General features: G+C 46.9%; 1 protein-coding gene across 12 annotated transcripts; it reads left to right on the forward strand.

Moving 5' to 3' along the window:
* Positions 1 to 2,876: 2,876 nt before the first annotated feature.
* Positions 2,877 to 24,184, forward strand: ZNF250 (zinc finger protein 250). 12 transcript variants are annotated; one of them, XM_045455555.1, is made up of 6 exons: positions 2,877 to 2,996; positions 9,840 to 9,935; positions 10,171 to 10,312; positions 10,517 to 10,630; positions 11,104 to 11,166; positions 20,488 to 24,184. In XM_045455555.1, the coding sequence occupies exons 2-6, from the start codon at positions 9,894 to 9,896 to the stop codon at positions 21,810 to 21,812; spliced, it is 1,686 nt and encodes a 561-aa protein (XP_045311511.1). In that variant the 5' UTR covers positions 2,877 to 2,996; positions 9,840 to 9,893; the 3' UTR covers positions 21,813 to 24,184. The 12 variants fall into 12 exon arrangements, with proteins under 12 accessions (XP_045311511.1, XP_045311516.1, XP_045311518.1 ...); XM_045455560.1 differs by having other exon boundaries at positions 10,186 to 10,312; XM_045455564.1 differs by having other exon boundaries at positions 2,992 to 3,629; positions 10,186 to 10,312.
* The last annotated feature ends 1,727 nt before the right edge of the window (positions 24,185 to 25,911 follow it).

Raw genomic sequence — 25,911 nt, forward strand, 5'->3', positions numbered from 1 at the left:
GTGAGGACACATCACAGTGGGAACGCAAGATGGTGCACCCCTAAAAAAGGGAACTGGGCAACACACAGCAAAAACAAATTACAAATGCCTGCTGACCAGGCAATTTCTAGGAATCTAACCCAAAATTAAACTGGCAGAACTATACAAAGATCTGCATAAGACTATTCACTGTAGCACTAAGTTCAATAGGAAAAGACAGGAAACAACCCACACGTCCAGTAATAGCTGACTAGTTGAATACTCTATGGTACATTCACAAAAGAAGGGAGTTACAGCTGCAAAAAGGAACAAGGAATATCCCTAGACACTGCTAATGAGAGGTCTCCAAGATACTGTTAGGTGCAAAAGCCAAAATGCAGAACAGTAGATACAGGGGGAGTCTGGGTGGCTCAGTCAGTTAAGCATCTGACTTCATCTCAGGTCATGATCTCAGTTCAGGAGTTTGAGCCCTGCATTGGGCTGTCTGCTGTCAGCACAGAGCCTGCTTTGGATCCTCTATCTCCTGTCTCCTGTCTCCTGTCTCTCTCCCCTCTCCCACTTGCAGTCTCTCACAAAATAAATCAATACACTTAAAAAAAATGCTTACTGATAGGGAGAGGAAGGTAACAGGTTTGTGGGGACAGGGAGAGAAGTCAGACTTCTCTGAATGTACATTGTTTTGTAGACTTGACTTTGGAGCCATATACATGTTTTACATAATCATGAAAAAATTTTTATAAAAACCTGAAAAATTGGGGGCACCTGGCTGGCTCAGTCAGTGGAGCATGCCCCTCTTGATCTCAGGGTTGTGGGTTCAAGCCCCAGATTGGGTGTAGAGATTGCTTAAAAATAAAATCATAAAAAAAAAAAAAAAAAAAAGACCTGAGGGGCGCCTGGGTGGCTCAGTTTAGCATTTTGATTTTGACTCAGGTCATGATCTCACTATCCAGGACATGGAGCCCCACATCAGGTTCTGCACTAACAGTGTGGAGCCTGCTTGAGATTCTCTCTCTCCCTCTTTCCCTGCCCCTCCCCCATCATGCTCTCTCTCAAAATAAACATTTTTTTAAAAACCTGAAAAACTTAACCCTAAAGAGCATAAGCAAAATGAAACAAATGAACCAGTATATACAACCCCACAGAAACAAATTATTTTCATTGACTTTAAAGTTTTATATCTATTTTTGAGAGAGAGAGAGAGAGAGAAACAGAATGCAAGCTGGGGAGAGGCAGATAGAGACAGAGACACAGAATCTGAAGCAGGTTCCAGGCTCTGAGCTGTCAGCACAGAGCCCAACACGGGGCTCAAAACTCACAAACCGTGAGCTCATGACCTGAGCCAAAGTTGGATGCTTAACCAACTGAGCCACCCAGGCGGCCCTTAATTTACTTTAAAGCATGGGATATAACCTAACAACACAAAGAACTGCAAAAGAATGTTACACTTTTCAATAATCATACCATTAGTAATATTGGCATTGTTATTCTGACATAATTATATATATATAAATAATAAAGTAAATCCTTGTGTTAAGATCACCAGGATCCAAGATTTTTTTTTTTTTTTTTTTTTAATTAGAGACAATGCATGTGCAAGTGGGGGAGCGGGGCAGAAGGAGAGACAGACTGAATCTTAAAGGACTCCTTGATTAGGGTAGAGACTGACAGAGGGCTGGATCCTGCCACCCTGGGATCATGACCTGAGCTGAAACCACAAGTCCTATGCTCAACTGAGTGAGCCACCTAGACGCCCCCCGAGATTCTAAATATGAGGGGAAAAAAAGATACAAACATAAAATTTTAAAAATTAATAGCCACCTAGCTCTAAATTTGAAATATCACTGTAAACTCATGATGTATTTTTACATTAAAAAAAAAAGTTTCCTACATTTGATAATAAAGGATAATCATTAACATTCACGGGTGATAATAGCTTTGTAATTACGTTTTTAGGGGCCCTTATCTTTTAGACAAATATGAGAATAATTATTATATAAAATGACCTCCTCTACGGGATTGACGAAAGAAATAACCAGAGAAATAGGTGAAGACACTGCCCATTTCAACTGTTTGATGGACACGTGGGGTTCACTACACTACTTTGTCTACCTTTGCCTATCTTCGAAAGTTTCTATAATAAAAAGCTAAAAGGAAAAAGGAAAGAGGAAAGGGTGTCACTGTTGAGGGACTCTCTGTCCCCTCCTCCTTAATTTTTCTTCCCATCCCTGCCTGAAGTTAGGGAGTCCTACTCCCAACCCAGGGTCGCGTATCAGAAAAGGCGAGATGGCCAACTCTTCCTCCGGCTCCCCAACCGCTCCTCCAAGAAAGCCCTCACCGTTCTAGTTTTTCTAGAACACGACTAAGCATTCCAGCCGTGGCTGTCTCAGCCTCCTCTCCCGGGAGTTGCTACCGCACCGTGCAACGCCCTCACGGACGGAGGCTTCACGGGCCCCCCACCCCGCCGCCCCCAAAAAAGTCTGTGAACAGCAGTGCAGGTGGTTGAGGAGGCGGTCACTGTCACACGTGACGACCACCGCTAGGTCCTCGGCGGGTCCCAGGGCACAGCAACGAGGAGGCACGTTCAGAGGGGGTGGCACCCGGCTAGGAGCGGAAAAGGAACCCGCCCGGACACAAGCCTGAAACCCGACACTACAGGCACTAGGTGGCCCGTGGTTCCGATGCTCGGAAGCTTCACTAGAACTTTCCACAGGACCGCCGGAAGTGCGGTAAATGCGAGGCCGGAGCGCGGTGTGGCCTCTCTAGGCGCGCGGGAGATCTCGCCTCTCGGTGGCTCCGCAGAAAGCGGCCTCGCTGTCAGTCAGGAAAATGGCGCCGGCGGGGAAGGCGGGGACGACTGGGAGGTGTCCGCTCCAGGACTGGTGACCTGGGGCGTGGGCGGGGACTGAGGAGGCGGGGCCCCCAGGGATTGGCGGATGCGCAGACCAGGCGGGGCGTCCCCTTTGTCTGAGTGCGTTGCGGGCGTCCGTCCCTTCGCGCGTGAGGCTGCGGCGTGGAAGGTGAGTTGGAGGTGCGCGTGGGCACTGGCGCCCGGGCCCTTCTGCCAGCACGCGCGCTGGAGCCGCGTCGTCCTCACGGACAGGGCACTTCCTCGCGGGCACGCTCCGCTTCCGCCCCTCCTGCCGGGTTCCTCCTGCGGGCACGCGGTGGGCTCCTTCCTCGGACTCCACTCTGAGCCCCCTTTTCCCCAGCGTTTTGCCGCATCCCAGTCCTCTCTCCGCTCCTCACACCCGGGCTTCTCCCGACCTCCGCCCCTCGGCCCCTGCCACGCCCCAGAACCCTCTCCCCTTACCCTTGACACACACCAGGCTGCCTGCGACCCAGTCTCCGGGCCCTCAGCCCTCCGGCCCTGCCACGCCCGGAATCCCCCCCCCCCCCCCCCCAGGCCCTGAGACACCTCACCGCCCCCTCCGACCCTCCCGGGCCCCCTCCCCCGCGGACGGCGAGCGCTGGCAGGAGGTGGAGGTTTGCGGCGGGGCCGCGGCGAAGAGAACGGCGGCGCGATTGCCCCGGGAAGGGTGGTCAGCGACCCGCGAGTCCCCGGCTCGCTCAAGGTCTCCCCAAAATACAGAACCAGAGGCTGAGAAGCCCATCCGGACCCCGCGGCGGCAGGAGCGCCTGTGCCGTTCGCAGTAAGCCGTTTCTCCGCGTCCGAACGGCGTTGGTATCTCGTTGGCTCAAAGTACTTTCCTAATTTTACATCCTTTCTCCATGTTTCTATCCGTGCTCTTCTCCTTACTACCTTGTAAGAGCCCCTTTTTAGTGAACGAGAACAACCTTTTCTAACATGGTTTGCAAATATTTCCCTAGTTTATTATTTGCTTTTTAAGATTTCAATAGAAAATAACATGCATTTTTTAAAATGTTAACGTGTGAGAAAAATAGAAAAACTGGAAATCGTCGTTGGGAACAGCCTGCCAGTGTGCGCAGAGGCAGCACTGGCTGGTTTCCTTTGTACCCTTTCTGGATTTTGCGTGCGCTGTTTTCTGTTATTCACCTAAAAGGGAAGCTCGGGGGGCAGAGGGGTGGCCATGCTCTATCGGTCGATACTTGTTAGATTTTTCACTTGCAAACCGTCTTCGTGGCGGTGCGTTCCGTCTGTTTTGTACACCCGGTGTGTGCAGGGTGGACTCGGAGGCGGAGTGAGGGGGAGGTTGGGGCCTTAAGACCGCCCGCCCCGCATTGTTGTCACATGGATGTTTTAATTTCCGTTCCCCGATGACTGGTGAGGTTGAAACTGTTCGTGTGCCTTTGTATTTCCTTTTTTGTTTTCCTTTGTATTTCCTTTGTGATCTGCCAGCTCATACTCTTTTCCGTATATGTTGAAAACACAAACTGACATTTGACTCCAGTTATGGTGCTTTGTTCTGGTTTGGGGTTTTTTGAAGAGATTTCAAGTTTTTAATCGTAACATATTTACTCCGAAGGCTTTTGAGCTTTGCTATGTCTTAAAAGACTTTCCCCACGCCAAGATTATTTTTAAAATAGACTCTTGTTTTTCTCTGGTACTTGTGCAATGCTGGATCCATCTGGAATTTATTTTGGTGTGGGGTGAGTTGGGAATCCAGCTTCATTTTTTTCCTTCTATGCTATTTCTAACACTACCTACTGAATAATTCATCTTTCCATTGATTTGGAAAACCAACTTTGTCATGCATTAAATTCTTACATGTCTTTGGGCCCATTCTGGAATTTGGTGGCTTTGATGTGCATAAGGTATTAATTTTCATGCAGCAAATGTGGGAGTCTCTGCCCAGCAGGTTTCTGCTTTTGCTATTTTGCTTAGAACAGCCCTTCCCACCTAAAATAATACAAATGTATCTATACTTGTATTCAAGTCCTTAAAATGTGATCTAAAATTTCAACTCTTACTCATTAGTTAGCCTAGTGGATTTATTAGACTGAGATGATCTAATTTTTTTCTGGCCAAATTTTTTTGTTTGTTTGTTTAAATCTCTTTGCCTCCCTCTACTTTCTGGGAGATTTGTTGAATTTTATGTAAAGGCTTAATTTTGCTTTTCCTAAAGCATTTAAAAAATTTTGTCTTCGCACCATTTATTGAATCATCTTTCCTGAGCAATTTGAATTGCCTCATCTGTTCTCCATTTGTTTATACAGACTTGGCCCTGCTCTGCCCCGTTCTGTAGCCACTGCTTTTCCTCCAGGCCCACTGGTTCTAGGCACCTTGGTTTTGTGGATACGGTGGGCAGAATTAACATCACATTTCTAAAGTTCATTTTAAGCTTGTTCCTTGTTGCCATTTATAAACAGAATTTTCCCCCCTATACGTTTTCTGACTAGGTGTTGCCGGTGTATAAGAAAGCTGTTGGTTTGGATGCTTGATCGTTCACTACGGAAGATTGCAGGGTTGTGCTTTGTGTTCGCAAATGGCTTGGAGCTGCCCTTTGTGAAGATGCTTCCACTGTGGAGGTGGGGCAGGGCATTCCACCAGGAAAGCCTGTGGGTGAGGATGGTGAGGACTGAGGGAAGAAGATCCTGGGAGCCTCTCACCCCAGACCACGCACGTCTGGTATGCCCATGCTAGCCTGTCACTGTGTGCGAGCTCTTTGGACAGACATGCGTATTCTTTTACATCAGATCTATCAGGGATTCCAACAAGGGTGATAAGTTCCTAAAGCTTAGCTTACAAAACAAAACAATAATAGTAAACTTTAAACTCTAAGCTCTTTGCATCTCTGCAGCCCCTTCTTTAGTTCCTGTCCATGTAGCTGGCTGCTCAGTCATCATGAGAGCTAGATTCTGTTTGGCTGAGTGTCTCACTGCAGTGTGGCTTCTGTCCCATTAAGCATCCAGGGCTGCTGAGAACATGGATCTGTTCTGGTTTTGTTTGGGTTATTCCCTGAGGAGATTTCCAAAAATGGAATTCCTGCATCTGGAGAATGACTGTGATTGGTGGATGGACGGTGCTCTTTGTGCTTGCCCCTTTGTGGGGGTGGCATGGCCTTGCTCACAGTCTGTTAGGGGACTCAGTGGTAGTGATTCTGGCTTGGGGGGTCATCCAAACAGGACTTGTCGTGCCCACCTGTTCTCTTCTTGTCTAAACTGTGTTTTTCTCCCAGAGCATCTCACAGGGCATCAGAATCATGGAGGTCAGGGTTGGGGAGAGGGCGGCTTGTTAAAAGCCAGTTTGGGTACCCTGGATGACTCTGTTTTCCTGCCTGACAGTTGTTGGTTTTGAGATGCACAGTGTTTTGTACGTCTTTGCTTGAAGTCACAGGCTTGTTCAAAATTAGTATCACTTCTTGTGTTTATTTTGTTCTTTTTTTTTTTTTTTTTTTTTTTTTTTTTTTTAAATCAGAATACAGTCGGGGCGCCTGGGTGGCTCAGTCGGCTGAGCATCCAACTTTGGCTCAGGTCGTGATCTCGGGGTCCGTGAGTTTGAGCCCCGCGTCGGGCTCTGTGCTGACAGGTTGGAGCCTGCTTCAGATTCTGTGTCTTCCTCTGTCTTACCCCTCCTCTGCTGATGCGCTCTCTCTCTGTCAGAAATAAATAAACATTAAAAAAAATTTAAAAAAAACAAAAGAATACAGTCATCTTAGTTCCTTGGGCTTCCAGAGCAAATTACTGTAGACTGGGTAGCCTATAAAACAACAGACACTTCTCAAAGTTCTGGAGGCTGGAAGTCCAAATTAGGGTGCCAGCATGGTCAGGGGAAGGCCCCCTTCAGGTTGCAGACTTCTTGCTGTGACCTTACATGGTGGAAGGAGTGAGAAAGCTCTGTGGGAGTCTCTTCTTACAAGGGCACTAATCCCATCATGAGGACTCCAGACTCATGACCTAAGCACTTCCCAAAGGCCTCACCTCCTAACACCATCCTACTGGGCATTAGGATTTCACCATATGAATGTTGAAAGGACACAAATCTTCAGATCGTAGTAAAAATACTGTGTGATAGTATAACACATACTATGTGATATGCTTTTTTTTTTTAACTTGGTAATGTGTGAAGGTCATCTAGGTAGAGATCCTTTGTTTTTGTGCTTTTCTAGGACTCCCCCCGCCAGGTAGGAATCTTTTCCTTTGCCCTCTCCACCCACCTCTGTTTCTCACTCGTGTTGACAGCCTGGTTGTTTGGAGTTAGTCTAATCGAGTGAGATAACACTTGGTCCAGCGGCATCTGACTCTGCGCCCAGTGGTTCTGAGCACTGTCTCCTCTTGAGGCCCACAGAGGAGGGATGTGATCTTCCTGTTTTATGGGTGAGGACAAAGCACACACATACCCTTCATGGCCCTGGAGTCATTGTTTCTGAAAGAGGAACATTTTGGACATGCTCTCTGTGTCCCACGGTGTCATTTCCCTGTCGTCTATCTAGCACAACCTAAATCTTTCTCTTAGTGGGTCTGTGACCTGTGTGTGGAAGGACTGTGGGTTGGCAGTCACACCATCCTCATCCATTCCAGCGAAGTTCCCACTGTCTAATGGCATGTCTGGTTCATCTACATAACTGTTAGGTGGCTTTTCTGAGACAGGGTGTAGAGTATGGTCTTGTCGATTTTTTAATTTCATTCACTTACTCAGCAAACTTTGGCCTGATGGCTGCTTTGCTGAGACAGGAAGGGAGAAGGAGGACTGGGCAAGGCAGAGGCCCTCAGGATAAGGGGTCAGAAAGGGCCTCAATGAGAAGGTGATGTGGCCAAGCACCAGCTAAAGGGAGGGAGCCTCCCTGGCAGAGGGGAGGTTCAAGCAGGGTTCTGAGCAGCCTCATAGCCATAGAGGGGCCAGGAAGTTAGTTGAAGCCAAGGACAGTCGCTATTCCCATGGAAGGCAGATGCATGACCCTGCTGTAACAGGGCCAGGTTCTGGGTGCACTAGGAGAGTGGATTTGGAGTAGACTGTGAAAGAATGAGGAGGAAAGGTAGTTTCAGGATCAGGTCTTGGGTAGAGGTGCCCAGACCAAGCTGGGGGCAGAAATAGGAGCCTAGTGTTAGATGTTAAGTATCTGAGATGCCAAAGAACATCTCCATGAAGATGTTGAGTTGGAGGGAAGGGGATTGCCAGTTCAACTGCACCAAAAAGGAGACCCTAGGCTCCACTGAACATTCAGGCTTGTAGGATAACCATGGCCAGTGCCAGATATGTGCAGGATGTGGGGCAGGAAGAAGCACGGGCAGGAGCAGGAGTTGGTCTGGCTTAAGGCCTTATGGCCACATGTGCCACATGCCTCCTGTGTCATCTGTACCCACTGGGAAGGCCCTGAATGAGGTTCCTATTGGTGTTTATCGTTGGATCCTGGCCTAGTTGGAGTGGGGCCATAGTGCCAATGACTACTTCTGCCAGGTTCCCATAGGACCAGAGCTGTATTATACATGAAGGTCAAATTCTCAAACAGGTGAGGATGGCTGGAGGCCTTGGCTGAGGGAGCAATGTCCAGGAGACTTGGTAGAGACCAACTTGCAGGAGCACAAGAGACCAGTGTCATCCTGTCAACAGGGGGCAAGGATCTGACCACATGGAAGTCATGGGAGACCCTGACCAGGGCCACTTTCTGGTGGGGTGGGGGTACGGAGACCTCTCATGGAGAGGTATCTGGATGAGACCATGGGAAAGATGACTGACAATGAGAGATGGCAAGTCTGTGAGCTGGTCGAGTGGATGTGGGTGTTGGATACACTGCCAAGAGGGCAGGAGGTGGAGTGGGTGGTGGAAATGGCTTCCTCATATTTGTTCTGAGATCTGGTGAGGCAGGCCCACCCTGCCTCACACCCATCTTTTTCAAATTTTATTCTTAATCTATTATCCAGCATCTATTGTTCATGTGAATTCAAGGTAGTTTTACTCCTTTAAAAGGCACCTGTTGGAATCCTAATTAGAGTTGCACTGACACAAGCACACACAGATTTGGGGGGAATGGACATTCTTGGTGAATAAGTCTACCATTGTGTTCCGCAGAGGCAGCTGCAGTTGGGAGTTCAGGATTTGTATTCCCAAAAGTTGTCCATGCAAACTTACACATACATCTGATATTCTACAAAGAAATCAAACAAACAGATGAAGCACCCTGTTTGTTGAGGTACCTGCTGAGCTGCATGCATGAGAAGGTTGATCACCATCTTGTACCATTTTTCCTAGAGTGATCTGCCCACTTGGCTTCTGTGTCCCTGTTATAGACACCCTTTGGCACTCCAAAAGATGTGAACCCCATTCCCCCATTAGGAGAGCCTTTGGTCCCCTTTATTTCCCCTGTATTTTGAGTATGATAGACATCTCAGCTTAATTTAGCCTGATAAGCCCCCAGAACCTGCTCACCCCCAGGCCTCCACATCAGGTGTTCAGGCCAAATCCCTGGGTGACTCTGTACTTAATCCTCCAGAATCAACCATTTGTCCTGCCTCCATTCCCAGTCCCTGGTGGGATGACCACCCAGCCTCAGTGATGACCCCAGCCTCAGTGGAGCATCAGGGCAACTGAGGCACAACCACATGAGACTGAGGCGTCAGTGGGGCCACAGGAGTTACGGTCAAGCCAAGCATGCTGGATCTGGGGTGAGGCCTCCACAGGAGTGTGGACCTTGAGGAAAGCCTGTCTTCACTGGGAGATTGTCTATGGAGGCAGCCTGGCCTGGCACCCACACCAGACCTGATGAACATTTCACACCTATGTGAATGCTCTGGCATGGGCCCTTGTGCCTAGACTGTGGGCCTGAGCAGGTGCCTCAGAGTCCTTGCTAGCTCCCTAGCTGATCATAAAGACCCCAGGTCTGGAGAGCAAAACCTTGTGGCTGGGCCATGGGAAGAGTTCACAGTGGGGGCTGGACTCCCTCAGAACTCAGGGTCTGTGGGGGCAAGGGTGGGCCCCTCATGTGCTCCCTCCTCTTCCTCAGCCCCACAGGCTCCTCTGACTTCCATCTTCCTTGGAAACCTCAAGGGATCACGCGATGGCAGCAGCCAGGCTCTTACCACCACCAGCAGGACCCCAGGTGAGCTGCCTCCAGGGCCTTTGTTGCACCCCTGGATTTCCTCACAACCCTCCCATGCCCAGGGTTCTGGGTGACAGCCTGAGTGTCACTGTATCTCCTGAACAATGTGGCCCCTTCCTGATACCACCCATCTGCTCGCATGTGTTTCCCCTCCCCCCCTGACCCAGGGCATCTCCACTCCCCCCACCCACATTGCTCCATCTCAGACATGGAGACTCAATCCAACCTTCAGCAGCCCCTGTCATTCCAGGCCAAGGTGACCTTTGAGGATGTGGCTGTGCTCCTCTCCCAGGAGGAGTGGGACCGCCTGGGCCCTGCTCAGCGGGGCCTCTACCGACATGTGATGATGGAGACTTATGGCAACGTGGTGTCACTGGGTATGGCCCCTCAGCAGGCGTCTTCTGTGTCTCTGTGCTTGGCCAAGGGCAGGGACCTGGGGTGGGGGGTTTGGGGTTGCCTCCAGGTGTTACAGCTCTAGAGGGACATCACACCTGTCTGTCTCATGCCTACAGGTCACTCAGGTGGGGTAGGGGTGTTCACAGATGTTGTGCTGACAAAAGGCCTTCCTTCCCCATGAGCAGGACTTCCAGGATCAAAGCCCAACGTGATCTGTCAGCTGGAGCGAGGAGAAGAGCCATGGGTCCTGGATGGGCAAGGAGCTGAGGAGACTGGGGGCTTGGGCATTGGCCATTCAGGTGAGTGAAGGGAGCTGGCCCTCCTTCAGTTGGACTGATCAGTTCCTGGCAGCTGTGCACACTGACAGGTGACAGACAGCAAGAGTAGCTTCCACCTGGGGCCTCTTCTGCCCGAGGAGCCTGTGGTCTTAACTCTGTGAATTGCACTTACCTGCTGTAACAGCCAGTGGAGGAAGTTCCTGCTCTTTTTTTTTTTTTTTTTTTTTTTTAATGTTTGTTTATTTTTGAGAGAGAGAGAGAAATAGAGTGCAAGCAGGGTAGGGACAGAGAGAGAGGGAGACACAGAATCCTAAGTAGGCTCCAGGCTCTGAGCTATCAGCACAGAGCCCACCACGGGGCTCGAACTCACAAGCTGTGAGATCATGACCTGAGCTGAAGTCGATCACTTAACCCAGTAAGCCACCCAGGTGCCCCAGGAGTTCCTACTCTTAAAAACTGTTTTGTTCTCTCTTAACTCTCTTTTCTTTTTGCAGATAACTCCAAACGTGACCACATGGCAGCTTGTAGGCAGCAAGACAGTTCACCCTGTCCATGGGGTAGGTGTATGTCTTATCTTTTTAACCCAGTACAATCCCTGAAGGTGTTAATGCTGATGGTTCACCAGAATGTAAAGAAATTCCTGGGGTTCTCCGATGCAGAATGTATGCTCTTGTTATACAATACATACACTCTATACAAAATCATGGAGAGGGGTTTTTTAAGTTAAAAATTTGTTTCAGTGGAATTTTTTTTTCCTTTGTGTTGTCCAATGTAAAACATTCTTCCTAGTCTGTACTTGAAACAACAGCTGAAGCTGTATTGTTCTGAAAGTGAGGGCTCTGCTCTTGCAAGTTTGGTCATGTGTTGCTTTTATGCTATGGATGATTGAATAACCTTTTGTACAATTATTTATTAAAGTCATTTTGCTCATCTCGTTACTTTGGCACCAGGAAAGACACTACCTATTTAGGAAGCTTCAAACAATAGAAGAAATACTTTTCAATGGAAATGGGTAATTATTTCTTTGGCTTGCTAACTTTATGAAGATGAGGCTTCTTAAGTAAAAAAAAAAAAAAAAAAAACTAAACTAAACCATGTGTTCTCCAGTTTAAAAAACATATAACTTTTAAAAAATGAGATGTGTAAAAATTTTATTGGCCATAAACCCAGATTTTTTAAATGAAGAACTTATTGGTATTGCCATTTTTCAAAACAGTATATACACTTAATAATTGCTCTGAAGAGAATTTAAAAAATGCAGAAATATCAAATAAAAGTGGGCACAAAAAATTGAACAAGTTCTGATAGAGGAGGAAATCAAAGGGCTAATAAATGTGAGAACATGCTCAGCCTCATTATTTATCAGTGACATGGAAATTAAAACTGCTGTGATATACCATGTTAGACCTTCAGTATCAAAAAAAAAAATAGATCTGACATTATCAAGTTTGGTTGAGAATATAAAGCAGCTAATGATGATGTAAACGTGCCCATTCACTTTGGAAACCAGTGTGCCATTATCAAATGAAGTTGAAAATATGGATCCCTATGGCAGATGTTCCACTCTTAAGTGTACAGTAAGGACGTTTGTGTGTAAACCCCAAGAAACATGTACAAGAATCTTCAAAGAAGCATGTTTCAAGATAGAAAAATCTGGAAACGACCCAGGTGTTCATCAGCAGTAGACTAGACAGATAAATAAGCTATGGTGTTGTAATAGAACAGAATGTACTGTAGTGAAAGGGATTTGATAACTGTTGTAGAACACTATAACGAATCAGGAACACAGTGTTGAGAGGAAATTAAGTTGCAGAACACCAGGTAACACAAAATTCTAGAAATCTCAGAAATATGCCTAATTAAGTTATTGGTTAGAGATCCAACCTTTAATATAAAACTATTAAAAAACCCAGCAACAACAAGGGCTTCTACTTCCAGCCAAGATGGAGTAAACAGAGATGGTAGTTACCCTCTCACTTGAAACAACCGAAAAACTGGACAATGTATATGAAACCTTGGCTCTCAAGATGTTGGACATCATTCTCTCAGTGGAAGTCAGTCAGTGAAGGAAAGTAATTCCCAAAAGACAGGAAACAAAGGGATGATCCCTACAATTGTCCCAGCTCACCACTTGGAGAAGGTCCCAGTGTAAGGAGGGGAACCCTGGCAGAGCCCAGTGGTGTCCCAGACTTGAGGACATTATTGCCAGGGAGGCCAGAAGTCCCACAGGGGAGTCTGTTTGACAAAGAATTCTGGAGATCTGCAGGAAGACTTCTTGAGTATTAGCAAGGAAATCCAAAGCCAGGAAAGAGCTGCCTCTTTAGAAGGAGTAGTAGCTGTGGTAACCAGGATTTAAGATGGTCCTCATAATAGAATGAATGTTTGTGCCCCTCCCCCATTCATATGTTGAAGCCCTGACCCCCAGTGTGAATGTATTGGTGATGGAGGCTTTATGGAAGTAATTAAGTGACCTCATAAGGGTAGGACCTTGATTTGCTATGATTAGTGTTCTTAGAAGAGGAAGAGAGACCGGAGCTCTCTTTCTCAGCACAGGACCTGCCCTGCCTGCATAATCCCCAAGATTGTGAATGTGGATTTTATTCTCGTGATTATGTTACGTTAAGCTTTTGCCTTTAACGAATGGAGAACTCTTTAAATCGGGGTCTGGGGGTTGGAGACCGAAGCCAGATTCAAAGAATGGGAAGAAGGATTTGATGCACCATTGCTGCCTTGAAGGTGGAGGGGACCACATGGCAAGGAATGCAGGTAGCAATCAGGAGGTGAGGGTGGCAAAGGAAACAGTCCTCTTAGTCCTGTAGCTACAAGGGGCTAAATTTTGACAACAGTAAGAATGAACTTTGAAGTGCATTTACTCCCTGAGCCTCCACATGAGTATTCAGACAAACACTTTATTTTTCAGCCTTGTGATACACTGAGCAGAGAACCCATAATGGAATTCTAGCCTGCAGAGCTATAGGCTAGTAAATACAGTGCCCAATGCTCACATAAGGCTGGGAATGCTATCTGTTCCCAACAGCAAGAGTGGGAAACTTGTAACTCACAGGGAATCCTTAATTAGAGAACTAATTGTGTGTGTGTGTGTGTGTGTGTGTTGGCGGGGGTGGGGGGAGGGCTGGTGAAAGAGCCCTAAGCACTATTCTGTTCTGGTCTAACAAAGTTCAAAGGCAAGAACTATACATGCTACTTCCAAGTAACTTAACCAAGAATACTTAAGTTCGAGACAATTTCTAGAAATAAAAAATATCCAACATGAATCAAGGTAAAATCCATAATATCTGGCATTAATAAAAAATTATCAAGCATTCAAAGAAGTAAGAAAACAACCATAATTAGAAGAAAAAACAGTCCTGTTAAACGGACCAGAAGTGATAGAATTGGAAGACCAGGAGGAGTGCCTGAGTGGCTCAGTCTGTTAGGCATCTGACTTAGAGTCAGGTCATGATCCCATGGTCAGTGAGTTCGAGCCCTGCTTTGGCTGTGTGCTAACAGCTCAGAGCCTGGAGCCTACTTTGGTTTCTATATCTTTCTCTTTCTCTCTCTCTCTCTCTCTCTCTCTCTCTCTCTCTCTCTCTCTCCCCCTCCTGTGCTCACGTGCTGTCTTCTCAAAAATAAATATTAAAAAAATAAAAAGATTTGGAAGACCAGGACATGAAAACAAAATAAATTCATTCTGTATGTTCAAGGACTAGAGGGAATATTCAGCATGTTAAATAGAGTCTTGGAAGATACATGAAAGGCCCAGTTCTGATCTCTAGAGATGAAAACAATGCATGAGATGAAGAGTTTACTGGGTAAAATTAGTGACAGGTTAGATATTGCATAAGAAAAGATTAGTGAAAACAAAAATCCTAGAAACTACTGAAAAGGAAAAGGAAGGAAAAAAAGACCACAGGACATTAGTGAGCTGTGGGACAATCTGAAATTGCCTAATATATCTAGCTGAAGCCAATAAAGCAGAGGTGGGAGCATCAGAAAAAATATTCTAGGAAATGATGGTTGAAAACTTTCCAAATGTGATGAAAACCATAAACTCACAGATCTAAGAAACTCCAATGAACCCCTTACATAATAAACTTGAATAAAATCACTAAGCTATATCATAATCAAAAGAAGTGTTAAAGCAAAGAATCCAACAAAGGAGATAAGATAGAATCATGAGAAGTAACTTAATTTTTTTAAAGGGAGAAAGAAGAGGGAACAAAGAACAGATGGTTAGTGGCTGCCCTAGGGTTCACAATATACATCTCCAAACATTCAAAGAATGCAAACACCATTTCATATGTGTTAGAAGACTGTTGGGGTAGCATACTTGTTTATTGGTCCGTTCAGGCTGCCATAACCAAGCCATGCCATGGGTTGAGTGACTTAAACATGAAAAATTTCATTCTCACAGTTCCCTAGGCTGGAGGTCCAAGACAAGAGTGAGTTGGGGCACCCGGGTGGCTCAGTCAGTTAAGCGTCCGACTTCGGCTCAGGTCATGATCTCGCGGTCCGTGAGTTCGAGCCCTGCGTCGGGCTCTGTGCTGACTGCTCAGAGCCTGGAGCCTGTTTCAGATTCTGTGTCTCCCTCTCTCTCTGACCCTCCCCCGTTCATGCTCTGTCTCTCTCTGTCTCCAAAATAAATAAACGCTAAAAAATTAAAAAAAAAAAAAAAGAGAATTTGGTGAGGGCTCTATTCCTGGCTTGCAGTATGGCCACTTTCTGTGTGTTCACATGGCCTCTGTGTGCCTGTGGGGGGAAAGTGAGTAAGCTCACTGAGGTCTTTTCTTAGAGGGCAGTGATGCCATCATGGGGGCCCCACCCTTGTGACCTCATCTAACTCTCAATTACCTCCCAAAGTACCCACCACCAAATACCATCACATTGGGGGTTAGGGCTTCAACATGTGAATTTGCGGGGAGAGACACAAACATTTGCTCCATTACAGCTGTTTTTTTCAGGTTTATTTAAGTAATCTCTACACTCAACATGGTGCTTGAAGTCATGACCCCAAGAGTAAGAGTCCCATGCTCTTCCAACTGAGCCAGCCAGGTGCTCTAGTGTGTAATCACTTTTGCTTTGGACAATTCTCTTAGAGTGATTTAGAAAACCGTTTTACATAGTCTTTTATATTTACCTTCATTTTAACCATTTCCAAAAGCCTTCATTTCTTGTATAAATCCAGCTTTGTTGGGTATATTTCTGCAGCCTGAAGAATTCCCTTTAACATTAGTTTGGATTTGATTGTTGGATGTTCTCTCCATTGGTGTTTGTAAATTGACTTGTTTTTTCTTTTTCTGCCTTTCAAGGGTGTCAGTCCATTGTTTTCTGACTTGTTTCTGATGAGGAGTCTACTGTAATTCTTACATTTGTTCCTCTGTGTTGTATGTGTTTTTCCTGTACCTCTAAGATGTTCTCTTTGGTTTTTGGCAGTTTGAATATGATGTATCTAGTCAGGTTTTTTTCTTTTTCTTTTTTTTTAATGTTTATTTTTGAGGGAGACAGAGACAGAGCATGAGCGGGAGAGGCGCTCGGGAAAGAGAGGGAGACACAGAATCCAAAGCAGGCTCCAGGCTCTGAGCTGTCAGTACAAAGCCTGATGTGGGGCTCAAACTTACGGACCTGTGAGATCATGACCTGAGGCGAAGTCATATGCTCAACTGACTGAGCCACCCAGGCGCCCCTCTAGTTGGTATTTTAAAAACATGTTTGTAGGGGCGCCTGGGTGGCGCAGTCGGTTAAGCGTCCGACTTCAGCCAGGTCACGATCTCACGGTCCGTGAGTTCGAGCCCTGTGTCAGGCTCTGGGCTGATGGCTCAGAGCCTGGAGCCTGTTTCCGATTCTGTGTCTCCCTCTCTCTCTGCCCCTCCCCCGTTCATGCTCTGTCTCTCTCTGTCCCAAAAATAAATAAACGTTGGAAAAAAAAAAAAAAAAAAAAAACATGTTTGTAGGGCGCCTGGGTGGCAGAGTTGATTGAGCATTCCACTCTTGATTGCGGCTCAGGTCATGATCCCAGGGCTTGGGAATTGAGCCCCATGGCAGCATGGAGCCTGCTTAAGATTTTCTTTTTCTCTCTTCTCCTCCCCCTACCTGTCTCCCCCACTTGCACTTGCGCCCTCTCTCTCTCTCTCTCTCTCTCTCTCTCTCTCTCAAAAACAAAACAAAATGTGTGACACTAATATCTTGAATCTGTGTTATGATGTCTTCCGTTATTTTTAGGAAAATCTCAGCCATTATCTTTTCAGATATTTTTACTTCCCTGTTCTCTTTCTCTTCTGCAATTCCAACTACATGCAGATTAGGCCATTTGATATTGATCCATATCAATTTTATTTTTATGTTTCATACATTTTTGTCTTTGTGTTTCTTTTTGGGTAATTTCTGTTGACCTATTTTCAAGCCCACTGGTCTTTTCCTCATCTGGGTTGAGTCTGCAATGAGCCTATCAGAGGCGTTCATATGTTGCTATATTTTCTACATCTAGCATTTCCAGTCCTTTCTTACAGAATCTATCTGCTGAGGTTCCCCATCTGATCATTCACATTGTTCAACGTATGGGTCATCTCTAATTCTGGTTCTGTTGGTCACTTAGTCTCTTGACTCTGTGTGTGTGTACACACAAGCAGTCTTTTTCCTTTCTCTTGGGTGTCTTATAATATTTTATTGAATGTCAGCTATCATTAATTAAGACAGGAGATATAGAAGTAAATAGAAGTAAATAGTGTATCTGTCTGGGAACATAGCCCCTCCTACTAGGTGGTTAGTGTGAAAGCCTGAGTCAGGAGTTTGGCTGGGTGCTGTTCCCATAGTTGCCTTCAGTATACCACTGGATTCCCGTTCTTCTGGCATTTCCTTGTGCATAGGGTGGGGACTTTCAGTCTTCCAGGTGTGCCTGCAAGAGAGGGTTTTCCTCTGTGCTCTGGCCACCAGCACCCCCCACCCCCAGCAGAAGTCTTCTGTTGCTTGTTACTCAGTGCTTGCTGGCCTTTTCGGTAGGAGCAGGAGGAGATGACCGCGTGCTCCACTGTTCTGATTATCCTCAATTTTAGGCAGGTGTTGTATTCTTGGGTCACAGCCCTTCCCCTAGTTGAAGCAGACTTCTCAATGTCTGGGCTCATGATCATTTTCCTGCCCCTCCCTCAGGAGTAAAGGGTAGTTTTCCCTTCCCAGCCATTGGGATGTTTGTGCCCTAGAATGAGAAGTTTGCTTTCCTTTGCCCAGTGACTTGCAGCTTTCATTCTGTCGAGGAGAAGGGTTCAGGTGGGTGCTTGTGCTCTCCTCTTGCAGTCCTGAGCCACCAAAGGAGGCTTCCTCTGGATCTAGCCCCTAGGGGGAAGACCATGGACATGAGCCCCTGTGTCGAGGTGAAGAACTCTGAGTATCTGTGTCCAGAATGCTGCTGAATCTGGGGTGGGTGTGGAGAGCAGGTTAATCTAGCCTGGAGTGGGACCCCAGCCTCTACAAGGCCCCTCACACTTGGGAATCTCCCAACTTCCCACTCCTGCCTCTTCTCAGATGACCCTCTGCTGAGGGTTTGCTTCAGTCTGGCTGCTACCAACTTCTACAAGAAGTATTAACATTTGGTATGTCTTTGTCCCTCCAAGGTAACCATTCCTTGTCTGTCAAAAGGCAACATAAATTAAAACAAGTGTATTTTATTTATTTAATTTCTTGTCCTAATTTTTTTTTGTAAGTTTATTTATTTTTGAGAGAGAGACCGCATGAGCAGGGGAGAGGCAGAGGAAGAGGGAGACAGAATCTTAAGCAGACTCCATGCCCAGCGCAGAGCCTGACATGGGACTTGATCTCATGATCATGAAATAGTGACCTGAGCTGAAATCAAGAGTTTGACGCTTAACCAGTTGAGCCACCCAGGCACCCCAAACATCTTTAATTTATGGGCCAGCTTGGCCCAAATCTTTTTCTAAACATCAGTCAGAAGTCGTTTTAGAAGGTCCTTGGCTTGGGGTACCAGGTGACCCACTATCTAGCATATGTCTTCCCAGACCAAGTTAGGAACTTACTAAAAAGTGAAGCTTATATCTCAGTAATGTTGTTACCAGCAAGGTGGGGGGCTTATTGGACTTGAAAATAATCCTTATTACAGATAGGACACAATTGGAAAATCATTGCTGGTCCACATCATTTCTGGTAAAGAACCCCGGAATGAAGCATACTTGCCACCAGATTCAGGTAGGGAAGGACTTACACAGGCCCCTGTCTTGGAAACTACTACCTCTGTAGGTCTTTGAACCTGAAGGAACATTGCAAAATACGGTTCCCTAAGCTGAGAATACCCAGTTCTTACCCACATGAACCAGTGAAAAAGTTATCCCACCTCCCCTGGAGAGAAGGGAGAGCCAAGAAGCAGTTCATATGCACACTTGGATGCCATCCTAGCTCAGGATCTCTGGGTACAGCTAGGTTGGCATTTGTAAATTTCCCCTCAAGGCTGCCCCCCCGCCCCCGCCAGTACCTGTCATAGACCTTGAGTATGCCTTTGAGAGAGAGAATTCCCTCAGATCTTCCCCTGCCCAGAGTGATTCTTACTCTGAAATTCCATTCAAGTGCAGCAGTCTTTAACGCTGTTCCTGGCAGAGGTCTTTGGGAAGCTGGGGTGGCAGCATGGTGTGAGGAGCTGGCCTCCTAAACTGCAGGGTTGAAATTGGATTGGGCACTTGAGAGTCCACAAGAAGGCCTGGCTGCTCTCATGCAGAGTCAGCTCTTGCTTATGGGCCTGACACCCTATTGAGCGTCCTTGATGAAGATCACTCCATGAGCGCAGCCCATCCTCCCACAGCATCCCTGTACACCCCTGAGAAGTTTTGGTCTTTGAGTGGCATCTTGTCATCTCAACGGTTTGGTTTCCAAGATTTAAGAAACCTGTTCTCAGGGGCACCTGGCTGGCTTAGTCAGTAGAGCATGTAGTCCTTGGTCTTGGGTAGTGAATTGAAGCCCCACATTGGGCGTAGAGCTTTCTTAAAAAAAATTGGGGCGCCTGGGTGGCTCAGTCAGTTAAGTGTCCAACTTCAGCTCAGGTCATGATCTCATGCTTTGTGGGTTTGAGCCCCACATCGGGCTCTGTGCTGAACGCCTGCTCAGAGCCTGGAGCCTGCTTTGGATTCTGTGTCTCCTTCTCTGCCCCTCCCCTGCTCATGCTCTGTCTCTCAAAAATAAATATGTTAAAAAAATTTTTTTAAAAAGTTATCAGCACATCCTGTAGATCCCCCAACCTGGTACTAAAAACCTCTACCCTAGTCTTCTCTGCAATGCTCACTGCTGCCCTACAGGACTCCTCTCCAGCATAGACATGGCAAGACTCCCATTGTGTCTCGGTTTCATCTTGCCCCTCAGTGCCTTCTCCACAAAGAAGAGGTCACAGTTCCTCATGTATAAGTCTTCTGGTCCTGTGTCTGTTGGACATGCACACAAGAGTTCACACATCTACCAGCCTGACACTAGGCTTCTCTGTTCCTGTGTTGCTGTCAGCCCCACAAAGCTCCTTGCAGTCATGGGTGGGGTCCTACGTGTATTCCTACCACAAGGACTCCAAGGAAGGCGGGACTCAGGTGGTAATGGGCTGTAGCCCTGCTGCTGTGTGACACGTGCACTTCACGCGGTGGTGGGCGGGGGATGACTCAAGACTACAGGTCACACCTGTCTGTTAAACTGCCCTGTGAGCCTGGGCACATTTCTAATTATTGGACACCGTTGTGATTTTTCTGCACTGCAGAAAATGTGTAGCCATGTGCGTTCAGGGACCGCACCCCTGATGGCCACCTCTTGTCAGCTAAACACCTTCAGGTTGCACTTTGCTCTGCTGTTTTGAGTGGGTTGACATTTGAGTTAACATTTTTACTTTGGTTTTGTTGTTTCAGAATATGAAAACAAGGGAGAGAACCAAAATAGGGACGTGAGTCGGAAGCCATTTATTTCAGAGGAAATATCGGTGATCCTGGGGAAAGCACCCAAAGGATGGATTGATCAAAAAAGTTATGAACCTGAGCAGAGTTTCTGTGTGAGTCCAAGCCCTGTTGGCCCACCTGAAGTTCAGGTCTTGAACCAGAGTGTGCCTCTCTCTCAGAATCAGGCTGTTCCTAGTGGGGAGAGACCCTACAAGTGCACCGAGTGTGGGAAATGCTTTGGTCGGAGCTCCCATCTCCTCCAGCATCAGAGAACACACACTGGAGAGAAGCCCTATGTGTGTGGTGTGTGTGGGAAGGCCTTCAGCCAGAGCTCTGTCCTCAGTAAACATAGGAGAATCCACACCGGCGAGAAACCCTACGAGTGTAACGAATGTGGAAAGGCCTTTCGAGTGAGCTCAGATCTTGCTCAGCATCACAAGATACACACGGGAGAGAAGCCACATGAGTGTCTTGAGTGTCGGAAGTCATTCACTCAGCTCTCACATCTTATTCAGCACCAGCGGATCCACACGGGAGAAAGACCCTACGTGTGCCCACTGTGCGGGAAGGCGTTCAACCACAGCACCGTCCTGCGCAGCCACCAGCGGGTGCACACCGGGGAGAAGCCACACGAGTGCGCACAGTGCGGCCGTGCCTTCAGCGTGAAGAGGACGCTCCTCCAGCACCAGCGGGTGCACACCGGGGAGAAGCCCTACACCTGCAGTGAGTGCGGCCGGGCCTTCAGCGACCGCTCCGTCCTCATCCAGCACCACAACGTGCACACTGGGGAGAAGCCCTACGAGTGCGGCGAGTGTGGGAAGGCCTTCAGCCACCGCTCCACACTGATGAACCACGAGCGCATCCACACAGAGGAGAAGCCGTACGGGTGCTATGCGTGCGGGAAGGCCTTCGTGCAGCACTCTCACCTGACCCAGCACCAGCGGGTGCACACCGGGGAGAAGCCCTACGTGTGCGGCGAGTGTGGACACGCCTTCAGCGCCCGCAGGTCTCTGGTCCAGCACGAGAGGATCCACACAGGCGAGAGGCCCTTCCGCTGTGCACAGTGTGGCAAGGCCTTCAGCCTAAAAGCAACACTGATCGTGCACCTGCGGACCCACACTGGGGAGCGGCCCTACGAGTGCAGCCGCTGCGGCAAGGCCTTCAGCCAGTACTCCGTGCTCATCCAGCACCAGAGGATCCACACGGGCGAGAGGCCCTACGAGTGCGGGGAGTGCGGGCGCGCCTTCAACCAGCACGGTCACCTGATCCAGCACCAGAAGGTGCACAGGAAGCTGTGACCTCCTCTGCCACTAGGAGAACTCCCCTCCCCCCCCCCCCCAGCCCAGGAGAAGGTTCTGGTAGCTCCGTGGGATGCCATTGGTCATTTAGTGTCACAAGTAACTCCAAGAGAAGCACTGAGCATGTTCCTATGGAAGAATGACAGAGCATGCCTGTTTTGTTTTTCTCCACATCTTGAAGTTATATTGAAGAGTAAATGACACAACTATGGTAAATTTTGGTAAAGACACCCATAATTCTTTAACATTAGAAAGTTTATTGGAAGAAACTGAAGGAATTGAAGACATAAGGATTACTATCACAATGAAACTTTCTTACATTCTAAATAAAGATTTTGCTTAGAATATTACATGCCTTTCCTAAAAACAGTAACTATTCTAATTATTCCCTCTAAAATTAGAATTGGATTATGTGCAGTATTCTGTGAAAACACTAAAGTGTGTGGATAAAATGATATAAAAAAAGATTGTCATCAAGTATCATAATGTAATATGGCTAGAAATGCTAAGTGTGTGGAACCACTTGTTTTGTATGAAAAAAAGAAAAAGTCTAAATATTAGTGAGAAAACACTTCATCTGGTGTTTGAACTTTATTCAAGATGAGAAGGGATGTCCTAACTTTTTAGTGAAAATTCAACTCAAAAATGGATGTTTGCCTCAAAACCCACCCTTATGACTTACAGACCTTACGCTCTGGAACTCATAGGATGTCTTGGGTCTCTGGACCCCATGTGGGTAGGAAGGGAGCTTTGCCCTCAGCCCAGACCTTATAGCTGCTACACCAGCTGGGTGCCTCTTTACACATTGTGGTGTTTCCCAAAAAAGTTTTACTGAAAAGACCGTTCTTTGATACATAATTTTTATGATCTAAAATTTTCATTCCTGTGTTTGAGGTTTTTATTTTTTTACATGCCAAGAAGACTCTGGTATACATTATCATATACTAAAATGAATCTAGTTTATTCATAATTTTTAAGTTCTCTCTCTCTCTCAAGCTTCTCAGGAGAAATGAAGGACTAGAGTTGATCCTCGAGGGCATGGCAACACACTGACAATGATAAAAGCTCCTTTTCCCCTCGCTGTGATACTGCTGAGAAGATAACATCACAGGTGAAACTCTGGAAGTTGAAGTAGCTGGTGTTACCTCAGCAAGGAGATAGGCTCCTTCTGAAAGGGACCGATGTCACTAACATGTACTGCAGAGCAGCTGGGGTCACTAAGGCGTATGTTAGGAGATGAGCTCACTGAGGTGTCCCTTCACTGGAGTGGAGATCACACAGGTGTTTCTTCAGAGATGGCTGAAACCCCCGAAGAGAGACTGTAGTGGAGTCTGAGGTCATGGGGCAATTCAGAGGAGCTGATCACTGGGTGGTTACTTCAGAGGAGAGAGCAATAGTGTCACTTCAGGGAAGCTGAAGTCCCTCAGATGTTACTGCAGACAGTAGCTGAAATCACTAAGATGAAACTCCAGATCAATAGAGTTCACAGAAGCATTACTTAAGAGAGGAGCTGAGACCAGTGAGGTGCTAGGTCATAAATTCCCACAGAGGGAAGCTTCCGCCCCGTGCTGGTTGAGTTCCTAGCTGGCATCTGACTGAGTGGCTGCCCCTCAGAGCCCACCACTACCCGGGGTACAATTCCTAATCATGTGGAAGAGTTAGAATAAGAAATAGGCATATTCCAGTCAAGATGAGAACAGGAGTTCAGTTAAATACAATGTACAGAAATACTTGTTTGGGAAGATGCTTAGTATCACAGGACAACATAAATTACACAGTACAGATCGTTCTGGATCACTAAATCCAAATAATCTAGGGTTTTCAGGGGGATCAAAATGTATAGTTGGCTTTTTTACCTTCTTAAATGAAGTGAACTTAATATTCTGCCTTTGCTTGCTATCAGCCGCCATTGACCCACTGGTGAGTATAAGGTTCAAGTGTCTCTGCAGCTGGGAGGTGGCTTCAGTGCCCTTCTCCCTGGGGAGGATGCCTGGGCCATGCATTTTTGCCACTCACCTCTCCAAGGACCAGGAGGTAGTATATAACCTGCCAGAACATATGGTCAGTCTCCCTTTTTTGGAAGTGGTATCAGGCACCAGAATGACTTTGGGGGTCCCTTCACCCTGTTAATCGCCATTACCTCCCACCTCTGACTGGTTAACAGTATTCCACACTTACTTTGGATTTTTTTTATTTTTATTTAGAAGTTTTTCCATTTTATGCATTTAAATTTTTATTTCTCCTTACTGCTACCAAGAATTTAACAGTTCTCAAGTTTTCTGTTACTTAGAAAACACCTGGAACTTTATTTCTGTGTACTGTGTATAATCAGACATATTTTCCAATAAAAAAAGAAATGACTAGAACACCTACTTGTGGGTGAAGGAAGATCAGTAATTTTGGCATAAGGATCAACTACAAATCAGTGGGCAGAGGGCATGAGCCAGCTGTGCCCAATAAGGGGAAATACAATGGGGAAAGCTTGAAAAAAGCTAAAGCACACCAATTTCAAACAAAACCATGTCCCCTCTTCCTGATCAATTAGGAAGGATTATCCTGTAATACAGAGCTATGAAGGTATATTGAGATGGGTGTGTTCGTGCATTGATGACAACCTGGTCAAGTGTGGGGGCATAATTGCATGATCCATCACTTCTCTGCAGGAAGTTGACTGCACACCAGGACCCAGCTTGGCTGAGGCCGGGCAGTCCAGAGATGGCCCTAAGAGAGGCAGGAGCACTCCTGGAGGACATGCTGGAGAAGCTCAGGCCACTCTGTGTAGAGGGGCTAGTAGTAAAGGCCCAAGGGGATCTTTCCCAGGAGTTTGGTTTGCCCAGAGGAAAAATCACCAGTTGGTGGGGACAGCATTACTCTGGCCCATCTGGGTGAGTTTGGGGAACACTTGGTTTCATGCATAAAAGTTCCTGAGCTAAGAAATGCACGTGAAGTACAGGGGTCCCCAAGACTGCCCACCCCTCTGACACCAATAACAAATTTGGGGATTCGCAAGATCACCCTCAAGTTAAATAATTTGCTACAAGGACTCCTAGAACTCACCTTGAAACCTGATATACACATGGTCACAGTGTATTACAAGTGACAGACACACATTAAATTCAGACAAGGGATTGCACAGGGATAGAATCCAGGAAAAATAGCAAATGTTGAGCTTCTGCAAAGTCATGGGCAGTATTACTTTCCTGGCACTGATGTGTGACGATGTGCATGGGGTATTGCCAAGAATGGAGGCTCACCTGAACCTTAGCATTGAGTTTTTACTGGGGCTTGGTGACACTGACACACATGACCACCTGCACGACTGACCTTGATCTCCAGCCTCCCCACAGATTGAGAAGATGCCACATGGCCAAAAGCGCCTACCATAAACCATAATGTTACCATAGACTGGCTCTGAGTAAACAAAAACACTCAGGGAGGACACTCCAGCCACCCAGAATCCTAGGGCAAAGTCTACCCCTCTCCTGGTGTCAAGTTAATCCTTTCTGCACAAGTGGGTCTTATCCTGGGCCCACTTCTATCTGTTCTGTGACCTTGATCCAATCACATCCCTTCCTTAGCCTTGGCTTCTGACATGTAGATGAGAATATCACCATCCACATCACAGGGCTACCTTGAAAATTAAATGAAATCTACAGGAAGACCAGCCTAGCACTCAGTTCTGTCTAGTCTGTGTTGGAAGTTAGTACAACTCTGAACAGGTGCAGCTATCATGGGAGGCAGGGGACCACAGAGAGCAACAGGCTAGGGGAGCTGCTCACCCACCACAAAGAGACAGAAATGCTCCCCAACCCTAAGTGATCATGGAGAAGCTCAGCCCACAGTCATGCAATGCGTGCAGGAAACAAGCTGAGGCAGGGTAGGGCACAGCTGGTACTGAGCGAGGACTCATTTCCCTCTTCAGCATGAAAGGCCACACGGCCACCTTCAGCAGGGACTCATAGACAGCCTAGAGGTCACTAAACTCAGGGGGCACCTGCAGACTGGTCCAGCCCTTGAGGAAGGGTGGGAGGGCCCAGATCCAGCTATCAGTGGCCCTCTGGCTCAGATCTGATGCCCTGCCTGGGTCCTTCTGCCTTAG

The sequence above is a fragment of the Leopardus geoffroyi genome, chromosome C3, assembly GCF_018350155.1.
Source record: "Leopardus geoffroyi isolate Oge1 chromosome C3, O.geoffroyi_Oge1_pat1.0, whole genome shotgun sequence".
Taxonomy (NCBI): Eukaryota; Metazoa; Chordata; class Mammalia; order Carnivora; family Felidae; genus Leopardus; species Leopardus geoffroyi.